General features: G+C 44.2%; 1 protein-coding gene across 2 annotated transcripts; it reads left to right on the plus strand.

Annotated features, from left to right (window-relative positions):
• Nucleotides 1–5,725: 5,725 nt before the first annotated feature.
• On the plus strand, nucleotides 5,726–8,514 carry LOC100278855 (reversion-to-ethylene sensitivity1 like1). Of its 2 annotated transcripts, XM_008656544.4 has the most exons (4): nucleotides 5,806–6,142; nucleotides 6,344–6,868; nucleotides 6,961–7,345; nucleotides 7,780–8,514. In XM_008656544.4, exons 3-4 carry the CDS (start codon nucleotides 7,040–7,042, stop codon nucleotides 8,197–8,199), a joined length of 726 nt encoding a protein of 241 aa, XP_008654766.2. In that variant the 5' UTR covers nucleotides 5,806–6,142; nucleotides 6,344–6,868; nucleotides 6,961–7,039; the 3' UTR covers nucleotides 8,200–8,514. The 2 variants fall into 2 exon arrangements, with proteins under 2 accessions (NP_001145466.1, XP_008654766.2); NM_001151994.1 differs by lacking the exon at nucleotides 6,344–6,868 and having other exon boundaries at nucleotides 5,726–6,142; nucleotides 7,780–8,439.
• Nucleotides 8,515–11,727: the final 3,213 nt, after the last annotated feature.

The raw sequence follows: 11,727 nt of genomic DNA on the forward strand, positions 1-11,727 counted from the left end.
TGCACTTCAATACTTATCTGTGGTATAAGCTTTATTTGAAGTGCAGGACATTTCTGAGACAGGATCTCTGATTCCGCTACAACCTACTCGAAGAGTCTTCTCACTCCACTGCGTACTAAGTCTTCGAGTAGAGTAAGAATTTAAGTTCTAAAGTAATAAGTTTTATTCGCCTATTCACCCCCCCCTCTAGGCGACATCCAGATCCTATTCCCGGGTCAAAGGGAACTTTCAAAAGTTAGACAAGTTCTTAGGGGGGGCATTAAGTTTGACATTGTCTCCCCTCTGAAAGCCAATGCCATCCTTGATGCCCGGGCGTCTCCCATTATAGAGCATACTTCTAGCAAATTTAAATTTTTCATTCTCTAAGTTATGCTCGGCAATTTTAGCATCTAATTTTGCTATATGATCATTTTGTTGCTTAATTAAAATCATGTGATCATGAATAGCATTAATATCAACATCTCTACATCTAGTACAAATAGTGACATGCTCAATGGTAGATGTAGATGGTTTGCAAGAATTAAGTTCAACAATCTTAGCACGAAGTATATCATTCTTATCTCTAAGGTCGGAAATTGTAACTTTGCAAACATCAAAATCTTTAGCCTTAGCAATTAAATTTTCATTCTCTAATCTAAGGTTAGCAAGAGATACATTCAATTCATCAATCTTAGCAAGCAAATCAACATTATCATCTCTAAGATTGGGAATTGAAACATCACAAACATGTGAATCAACCTTAGCATTTAAGTTAGCATTTTCATTTCTAAGGTTGTCAATAATCTCACGGCAAGTGCTTAGCTCACTAGACAATTTTTCACATTTTTCAACTTGTAGAGCGTAAGCATTTTTAACCTTAACATGTTTTTTATTTTCCTTGATTAGGAAGTCCTCTTGGGAGTCCAAGAGATCATCCTTCTCATGGATGGCACTAATTAGTTCATTTAATTTCTCTTTTTGTTCCATGTTAAGGTTGGCAAAAAGAATGCGTAAGTTATCCTCCTCATTGCTAGCATCATCCTCATCACTAGAGGTTTCATATTTAGTGGAGGATCTTGATTTTACCTTCTTCCTTTTGCCGTCTTTTGCCATGAGGCACTTGTGGCCGACGTTGGGGAAGAGAAGCCCCTTGGTGACGGCGATGTTGGCGGCGTCCTCGTCGGAGGAGGACTCGATGGAGCTCTCCTCGGAGTCCCACTCGCGGCACACGTGGGCATCGCCGCCCCTCTTCTTGTGGTACCTCTTCTTTTCTCTTCTCTTGCCCTTCTTGTCGTTGTCTCTGTCACTGTCACTTGATAATGGACATTTAGCGATAAAGTGACCGGGCTTACCACACTTGTAGCAAACCTTCTTGGAACGGGATTTGTAATCCTTCCCCTTCCGTTGCTTGAGGATTTGGCGAAAACTTTTGATGATTAGAGCCATCTCCTCATTGTCGAGCTTGGAGGCGTCAATTGGTTGTCTACTTGGTGTAGACTCTTCCTTCTTGTCCTCCGTTGCCTTGAAGGCTACCGGTTGCGCCTCGGATGTGGATGGTTCGTCAAGCTCGTTGATCTTCTTTGAACCTTTAATCATGCATTCAAAGCTCACAAAATTCCCGATAACTTCCTCGGGGGTCATTTTAGTGTATCTAGGATTACCACGAATTAATTGAACTTGAGTGGGGTTAAGGAAAATGAGAGATCTTAGAATAACCTTAACCACCTCGTGGTCGTCCCACTTTACGCTCCCGAGGTTGCGCACTTGGTTCACCAAGGTTTTGAGCCGGTTGTACATGTCTTGTGGCTCTTCCCCTTGGCGAAGACGAAAACGACCGAGCTCCCCTTCGATCGTTTCCCGCTTGGTGATCTTGGTGAGTTCATCACCCTCGTGCGCCGTCTTGAGTAGGTCCCAAATCTCCTTCGCATTCTTCAACCCTTGCACTTTGTTGTATTCCTCCTTGCTTAGAGAGGCGAGGAGAATGGTTGTAGCTTGAGAGTTGAAATGCTCGATTTGGGACACCTCATCCTCATCATAGTTCTCATCCCCTACGGATGGTACCTGCGCACCAAACTCAACAACATCCCATATGCTTTTGTGGAGCGAGGTTAGATGAAATCGCATTAAATCGCTCCACCTAGCGTAATCTTCACCATCAAAAGTTGGTGGTTTGCCTAATGGGACGGAAAGTAAAGGTGTATGTTTGGAAATGCGAGGGTAGCGTAGGGGGATCTTACTATACTTCTTGCGCTCTTGGCGCTTAGAAGTGACGGATGACGCATCGGAGTCGGAGGTCGATGTTGATGAAGTGTCGGTCTCGTAGTAGACCACTTTCCTCATCCTCTTGTGCTTGTCGCTTTTCCAATGCGGCTTGTGGGAAGAAGATTTTTCCTTCTTCTCTTTGTGGTGAGAAGAGGAAGACTTCTTCTCCTTCCGTTTGGAGGAGTCCTTCTTCTTCTCCTTCCTCTTGGTGCGGGACTCTTCCGATGAAGTGCTCCCGTGGCTTGTAGTGGGCTTTTCGCCGGTCTCCATCTCCTTCTTGGCGTGATCTCCCGACATCACTTCGAGCGGTTAGGCTCTAATGAAGCATCGGGCTTTGATACCAATTGAAAGTCGCCTAGAGGGGGGGTGAATAGGGCGAAACTGAAATTCTCAAAAATAATCACAACTACAAGCCGGGTTAGCGTTAGAAATATAATTGAGTCCGCGAGAGAGGGTGCAAAACAAATCGCAAGCGAATAAAGAGGTGAGACACACGGATTTGTTTTACCGAGGTTCGGTTCTCTCAAACCTACTCCCCGTTGAGGAGGCCACAAAGGCCGGGTCTCTTTCAACCCTTCCCTCTCTCAAACGGTCCCTCGGACCGAGTGAGCTTCTCTTCTCAAATCACTTGGGAATCAAACTTCCCGCAAGGGCCACCACACAATTGGTGCCTCTTGCCTTAATTACAAGTGAGTGTTTGATCACAAGAAAGAATCAAGAAAGAAAAGAAGCGATCCAAGCGCAAGAGCTCAAATGAACACTACAAATCACTCTCTCTAGTCACTAGGGCTTTGAATGAAGTTGGGAGAGGATTTGATCTCTTTTGGTGTGCCTTGCAATGAAAGCTAGCTCTTGTAAGGTGGTTGGAAGGTGAAAACTTGGATGCAATGAATGGTGGGGTGGTTGGGGTATTTATAGCCCCAACCACCAAAAGTGACCGTTGGGAGGCTGTCTGCTCGATGGCGCACCGGACAGTCCGGTGCACACCGGACAGTCCGGTGCCCCCTGCCACGTCATCACTGCCGTTGGATTCTGACCGTTGGAGCTTCTGACTTGTGGGCCCGCCTGGGTGTCCGGTGCACACCGGACAGGTACTGTTTGCTGTCCGGTGTGCCAGTATGGGCACGCCTGACTTCTGCGCGTGCAGAGCGCGTATTAAATGCGCGGCAGAGAGCCGTTTGCGCGGAGGTAGCCGTTGCTCCGGAGTCGCACCGGACAGTCCGGTGCACACCGGACAGTCCGGTGAATTTTAGCGGACTAGCCGTTGGAGTTTCCCGAAGCTGGCGAGTTCCTGAGGCCGCTTATCCATGGCGCACCGGACACTGTCCGGTGTACATCGGACAGTCCGGTGAATTATAGCGCGAGTGCCTCTGGAAATTCCCGAAGGTGGCGAGTTGGGGTTGGAGTCCTCTGGTGCACCGGACAGTCCGGTGCGCCAAACCAGAGGTGCCTTCGGTTGGCCCTTTGCTCCTTTGTTGAATCCAAAATTTGATCTTTTTATTGGCTAAGTGTGAACCTTTGACACCTGTATAACTTATACACTAGAGCAAACTAGTTAGTCCAAAGATTTGTGTTGGGCGATTCAACCACCAAAATCATTTAGGAACTAGGTGTAAGTCTAATTCCCTTTCACGGGATTTCCACCTCTCTCACGCCTGTCTCCGGCCACCTCACTTCCCCCCTTCGCGCTCGGCCTCGCGTCGACCCATCTGGGCTGGGGCACGCGGCGACATTCACTCGTCGGCTTAGGGACCCCCGGTCTCGAAACGCCGACATATATATTTTAATATGGGGCACCGATTTAAGATACTGTTAGAGGTGTTCCTCTGAGATCCATTCTTTGCGATTGGCTCCGTACCTATATTGTAGAAATCTAGTAGTCCTCTATTGGCGCTGTCATAGTATTGGGCAACCATTGGAGGATTCGGCCATTCAAGGCACTGTTCCACTACATGCTCAGACCAATAACAAATAAGGGAACATTTCCTATGCACATGTGGTGCACATGTAGAGCTGGAAGAAGTACTTGTGGCTTGTCGGTTCGCTCGGTTTGTGGTGAGTTCGGCTCGTTTGATTTTTTCACAAGCTAAGCTGACATTTTAGCTCGGTTCATTAACGAGCCAGCTCGGTTTGTTAATGAGACAACTCGCGATCTAAACGAGTATATTTTAGCAAAACGAAACTTTGTGCATATCATTTACGTAATAATTAATGAACATGTTATATGTATTTGTGGTGTTGTCATATCCTAGCCTTGGTGGATGGTGATATCCTCGCCCAAGGCTTATAGAATTAATAAAGTATTAATACCAATAAGGTGTATCTTCTTTTTCGAAAGCCTACCTCGAAACAACCTCTGGGTTAAGTGTGCTTGGCCCAGAGCAATCTTGGGATGGGTGGCCGACCGAGAAGTTTTCTTTGGTGCGCATTTGTGAGGACAAAGTGCGAACAAAAGACTCATGTTGGTCTGTGGGGATGATATATGATCCTAGAGGTCTGTCAAGAGTAAGTACTGTCAGTCCGAGAGTGGTCGGGGTAGTACATGTGTCTACGACCTATGAGTTAAACTAATGATTGATGAATTTTGTCTATGTGTTAAATTGATCTATGCGAATATAATTGTGGATAAATTGATGAACATGTATGTGAATTATGAATAGATCAGTGGTAAGTTGTGTTAATTTGATGTTACATTGATGTGGTATGTGAAACTATGATTATAATTACTATTTTCTATTGTTAAATTAGTTTAAAATTAACTAGAAATTGATTATTATATATATTGTTTTTTCTGGCTCACGAGCTAAACAAGCCAAACTGACTTTGTAGCTCGTTAGCTTAACGAGTCGAGCCGAGCCAGCTCGAACTCGAATGAGCCGACCTGTCTTGATATCGAGCCTTACAAACACATGAACTAACAAACTTTAAATCTTTTTTGAAAAAAATCATACATATTCCTTCCACCCTACTCTAATTATATACATAATTTCAAATTTAAATTCATTATACTTTAGCTATAATAAAAAAATAAAATTGTAGACGATTTTCTAATTTAAACTTGTTAGAAATTTTATTTTTTTATTACTCTTTATGTATTTCAAAATTTAACTTGAAATTTTGTATATGATTAGAGTAGGGTGGAAAGTATATGTATGAATTTTTTCAATTTTTTTAAACTTTATTAGTTCATGTGTACAGATATGTTCTCAACAAATAAAGAAAACTTTAGGCTTCATGCAAGCTGAATTTGAAGTGTCCAAGTTCTGACATTGTGCCACCTGATTTGTCCTCGACTCTCCACGTCGCGCGCTCCCATTTGAGAGTCTGACTGGTAGGCCTTGGTTGGATTCGAACTCACAACGATACGGCGGAGTCCCGTGTTCGGTGTTCCCTGATGGGCAACTCCATCAACCGACTCGCCGGCGGCGCGCCTCTCCCGCCGGAGTTCGCTGGAGGCATGCCTTTTTGTCGTCACCCCATCCCAAACATCTAGGCGTTCCTCTTCCCCACCTCTACCCGCGGTTCTCCCTGGCCCCTGGGCCCGTTTGCGTGCTACTACCGGCTACGGCTACGGCCTACGGGGAAAGCAACTGTGGCAAGTACGGAGAATGCAAGTGCAACCGTCCGGCACGGAGGCACAAAAGAAAGCCGCCGACGAAACGAAAGCGCCTGCCACCTGCGGGTGCTCCCCATCCGGTCCAGGTGCATGCATCTTTCCCTCCTCCTCCCCACATCACAATCACCGTCCTCCTCTATAACCGCGCCTCCCCTCCACTCTTTCTCTCTCGAGTCATCTTCTTCCTGCCCAATACGGCGAGCATCGGCGGCGGCGACCCAAGCAGGTTGACCTCGCCCCTTCACCGACCAGCGGGTCGTACAGCAAGCCGATCCAATTCCTCCGGTGAGTTCTCCTGTTACTACACCCCTTCCGGCTTTGGTTCTCGGCGCTGTGTTATGTGATGTCGGTCTGCTCGAGAGCAGGGATAGATACACCATCCGCCCATACGCCTGAAATCGAACTTGCTACTAAATTGCCAGTAACACTGAGCGCGATTATCGCACCCACCTACGTACATAGAAATTGATTTCACGTACTGTTCAGGGCCTCGGCGTTTCACTTCGCCATTTCGTTGAACTGCTGGAAGACACGTCGGTGCACACTAGATTTGGATTGGGGAGAGGAGAAGCGACAGCTTTCGGATGTGCAAATGTGCCTAGGTTGGTTTCAAACATAGGAGTATATTCAGTACCCATTTATTACCAATTCGTAACTATCTTCTTCGACTTATTGTATTCAAGGGACCCCTTGATATGTTAGACAAAAAAGAAGAAGCTACATTAACAAATATCGAAAGCCTGTAAAATCTTTTACCAATAGATGGTGCTGATAAGGACGTAGTGATAGATTTCCTACTTGTGTATGGGTACCTCCTCAGACATAGCAAAATTAAAGCCTGGTCCAGCTATGCCCAAAGTACAAATGTGTTGGGAGAAGTGAGCAGCAACTGTACTTGAGGAAGAACTTGTATCAGTGGTAAAGATATTATGGTTTCGGGACCCATTGCTTGCACTCTTACGTCCACGTTCGGTGTATTACATAGTGACATTGCCATATGAAATTGTAAAGGTAATGTACTGAACACGTGCACCTTTCTAATTCCTCACCAGTGGTTTTAATCATGAAGTTTGAGAACCTAACTCGATTCCTCCTTTTTTCAGTAAATAAAGGTTGATAAGCTGTGAGGTTGAAGCTAGAGACGCCGCTGTTTTAAGTTTCTTCAAGGACAAGGGAACATTAATGTCACCTAAAGTACTTTCCTCGATGGAGGTTGAAGCTGGTTTTGCTGGCGATGGCGTCGGTTCAAATAATGGACCACAAGACATGTGGTCACTTGGCGAGATAGATCCAAAAAGAGCAAGGTTCCCGTGCTGCATTGTCTGGACTCCTCTTCCTGTAGTTTCATGGCTTGCTCCTTACATAGGGCATGTCGGAATCTGTCAGGAGGACGGGGCTGTCTTGGATTTTGCTGGTTCGAATTTGGTGAGCGTGGATAATTTTGCTTATGGTTCAGTTGCCAGATACCTCCAGCTTGACAGAAAGAAGGTTAGGATGATTCGAAACAATTTCGTTTTCTGGACTATGCAATGCTCATCTTGTACTTTATTATATCTAAATCACTACTAAGATGTCAATAGATTTAGGGTCCATGGAACTAAAACTAAATGCAGATTTTACTTTCCAAAAGTCCTCAGTAGCATGCTTGCCTGCCAACATACCACAATCATAGTATTTCGTTTTATCTGGTAGTTCCATATATTCTTCTTCTTGGAAATTTGTAGGTTTCCTATTTCAGAGGTGTTCCTGTTTCAATATAGATGACATGTTAAAGTTCAATTCTGAAGTTTCGTAAACTGTTTGGTTTGATTTTTTTCTGGTAAACCCTACTTATGTTGTTATTGGGCAGACTCTTTCCTATAATTCTTTTTCAACCTGTTGACTTCCTCTTGATTAAACCCTTCGTTCCTTTCCGTGTCCAGTGCTGCCTTCCCGTTAATCTTGCAGAACACGTATGCAAGCAGTCTTACAACCATTCAGAATTAGGAGCAGCGATATCATGGGACGATGCTCTGCGATCGAGCATGAGACGCTTCCAGCACAAGTACTACAACCTGTTCACCTGCAACTGCCACTCGTTTGTGGCGAGCTGCCTGAACCGGCTTGCCTACAATGGCTCCCTGGAGTGGAATGTCTTGAACGTGGCTGCCCTTGTCTGGTTTCATGGCCGATGGGTGGACAGAATGTCTTCCGTTCGGTCGTTCTTACCTGTCCTAACCGTGACATGCATCGGCATCTTAATGGCTGGCTGGTCTTTCCTGCTAGGGATGGCAGCGTTCTCTGCTCTTCTGATTGGATGGTTTGTTTTCACAGTGTACTGCGTTAAGGGTTTGGTATGTTGACTGGAAAAAGAATTACTGAAAGCACTCCATTAGTGCATTGCAGTCTAGGAATTATGGATGTAATCGCTGTGCTGGAGTCAGGTAAATCACTCGTGTCCTCAGCCTCAGTGATTCAGACCTGTGCAAGTTCGTCAAACAAAAAAATTGACCTATGGAGGTGGTCTGGAGATAATTTGGTTCATGGCAAGTTCGTCAATTTATTTAGTGCTGTTCCAAGGAAAAAAGAAATTCTTTTGATTCAAGCATCTCTTTCTGAACTTAACAACTTGATGTATTAGTTTTATATTTAATATTCCAAGAAATCACATCATAGTATATCAATGCTCTCTAATATATATATATATATATCAACATTCCCCATCTAGCATATCGACAGCAGCCCTCCCCAACGGCTGTTTTGGTGGTTCGGGTTATAAATACCGCCCAACCACCTTTATTCAAGGAATCCAAGTTTTCAGCATATTGCATTCAATACAAGAGCTCTAGACTTCACTCCAAGACACAAACAAGAGATCAAATCCTCTCCAAAGTCCAAAACCACTCCAAACACTTAGTGACTTGTGAGAGAGAGATTTTCGTGTTCATTTGAGTTCTTGTCGCTTGGAATCGCTTTCTTCTTCCTCCATTTTTGTTCTCAAGACACTTGTAATCAAAGCAAGAGACACCAAGTTGTGGTGGTCCTTATAGGGGTCTAAGTGACCCGTCTGATAAAGGAGAAAGCTCACTCGGTCTAAGTGACCGTTTGAGAGAGGGAAAGGGTTGAAAGAGACCCGGTCTTTGTGACCACCTCAACGGGGAGTAGGTTCTCAAGAATCGAACTTCGGTAAAACAAATCATCGTGTCATCCGCTTCATTTGCTTGTGATTTGTTTTTCGGCCTCTCTTTCGGACTCGCATCTATTTCTAACGCTAACTCCGGCTTGTAGTTGTGCTTAAAGTTTGTAAATTCCAGTTTCCGCCTATCCACCCCCCCTCTAGACAACTTTCAATTGGTATCAGAGCCCGGTACTTCATTAGAGTCTAACAACTCGAAGTGATATCGGGAGAACACGCTAAGAGAGAGATGGAAACGACCATAAGCCACGGGAAGACTCCATCAAAGGAGTCCGGCGCCAAAGGAAGGGAGGAATCACCTCCCCGTGTCAAGTCGCATCGAAGTGGCGACAAGAAGAAGAAGATGAAGGAAGTGATCTACTATGAGACCGACTCTTCATCGCCCTCCACGTCCGGCTCCGACGCTCAGTCCGTCACTTCTAAGCGCCATGAGCGCAAGAAGTTTAGTAAGATCCCCCCACGCTATCCTCGCATTTTAAAACACACTCCTTTACTTTTCGTCCCATTAGGCAAACCACCGGTTTTTGACGGTGAAGATTATTTTATGTGGAGTGATAAAATGAGACATCATCTAACCTCACTCCACTCTAGCATTTGGGACATTGTTGAGTTTGGAGCGCAGGTACCATCCGTGGGGGATGAAGCATATGATTCGGACGAGGTCACCCAAATCCAGTATTTTGACTCCCAAGCCACCACTATACTCCTTGCCTCTCTATGTCGAGAGGAGTATATTAAGGTGCAAGGGTTGAAAAGTGCCAAGGAGATTTGGGACGTGCTCAAGACCGCGCACGAGGGAGATGAGATGACCAAGATCACCAAGCGGGGAGCTCAGTCGATTCATCCTCAACCAAGGAGAGGAGCCACAAGCCATGTACAACTGGCTCAAGACCTTGGTAAATCAAGTGCGCAACCTCGGGAGCACAAAATGGGATGACCATGAAATGGTCAAGGTTATTCTAAGATCACTCGTTTTTCGTAATCCTATGCAAGTTCAATTAATTTGTGGTGATCCTAGATATAAGCTAATGTCTCCTGAGGAAGTGATAGGAAAGTTTGTGAGCTTTGAGTTGATGATCAAAGGCTCCAAACAAAGTATCAAGCAAGGTGGCACCTCCACACCCGAGGTGCAACCCGTCGCGTTCAAAGCAACGGAGGAGAAGAAAGAAGAGTCTACATCAAGTAGGCTCCCCATCGACGCCTTCAAGCTCGACAACGAGGAAATGACGCTCATCATCAAGAGCTTCCGTCAAATCCTCAAGCAAAGGAGGGGGAAGGATTACAAGCCCTGCTCCAAGAAAGTATGATATACGTGTGGTAAGCCAGGTCATTTCATTGCTAAATGTCCATTATCAAGTGATAGTGACAGGGGCGACGACAAGAAGGGAAGAATGAAGGAGAAGAAGAAGTACTACAAGAAGAAGGGCGGCGATGCCCACATGTGTCGGGAATGGGACTCCGATGAGAGCTCCACCGACTCCTCCTCCGACGAGGACGCCACCAACATCGCCGTCACCAAAGGTCTCCTCTTCCCCAACGTCGGCCACAAGTGCCTCACGACAAAGGACAACAAAAAGAAGAAGGTAAAATCTAGAGCCTCCACCAAATATACGACATCTAGTGATGAGGGTAGCTCCAGTGATAATGAAGATTATTTGCTTGCTCTTTTTGCCAACCTAAACATGCAACAAAAGGAAAAATTAAATGAATTGATAGGTGCTATTCATGATAAGGATGAACTCTTGGATAGCCAAGAAGAATTCCTTATTAAAGAAAACAAAAAACATGTTAAGGTGAAAACGCTTATGCTCAGGAATTAGAGAAATGTGAAAAATTAACTAGTGATCTTAGCATTTGCCATGACACTATATCCAATCTTAGAATTGAAAATGCCAAATTAATTGCTAAGGTTGAGAAATTAAATGTTTGTGATGATTCTCTTGTCAACCTTAAAAATGATAATGCTAGTTTGATTACTAAGATTGACAAGGTGAATGAATCAATTTTTAGCCTTAAGATTGAGAATGATAAACTAATTTCTAAGGCTAAAGATTTAAATGTTTGCAATGTTTCTATTTCCAATCTTAGAAATGAGAATGCAATGTTACATGCTAAGATTGATGAATTAAATATTTGCAAACCCTCTACATCCACTGTCGATCATGTTTCTATTTGCATGAGATGTAGAGACATTAATGTTGATGCTATCCATGATCACCTAGCTTTAATTAAACAACAAAATGATCACATAGCACAACTAACTAGTAAAATTAATGAGCATGAGATAGAAAATGAGAAATTTAAATTTGCTAGGAGCATGCTCTATAATGGGAGACACCCTGTCATTAAGGATGACATTGGCTTCCAACAGGGAGACAATGTCAAGCTTAATGCCCCTAAGAGATTGTCCAATTTTGTTAAAGGCAAGGCTCCCATGGCACAGGATAACGAGGGTTACATTTTATATCCTACTGGTTATCCTGAGCATAAAATTAGGAGAATTCATTCTAGTAAGTCTCATTCTGGTTCTCATCATGCTTTTATGTATAAAAATGAGACATCTAGTTCTAGGCATTCTACCCATGTTAAAATGCCTAAAAAGAAATCTCATGTTGTATCAAATGAGGCTAATGTTTCATTTAAGACTTTTAATGCTTCTTATGTTTTAACTAACAAATCAGGCAAAGTAGTTGAC

This window comes from Zea mays, chromosome 8 (genome assembly GCF_902167145.1).
Source record: "Zea mays cultivar B73 chromosome 8, Zm-B73-REFERENCE-NAM-5.0, whole genome shotgun sequence".
NCBI classification, from domain to species: Eukaryota; Viridiplantae; Streptophyta; class Magnoliopsida; order Poales; family Poaceae; genus Zea; species Zea mays.

Excerpts from the sequence above, each read along its gene's own strand:
- LOC100278855 (NM_001151994.1), top strand. The coding sequence starts at position 7,040 with ATGTCACCTAAAGTACTTTCCTCGATGGAGGTTGAAGCTGGTTTTGCT. Across the intron at positions 7,346-7,779 it reads TCCAGCTTGACAGAAAGAAG|TGCTGCCTTCCCGTTAATCT; the intron begins GTTAGGATGATT and ends TTCCGTGTCCAG.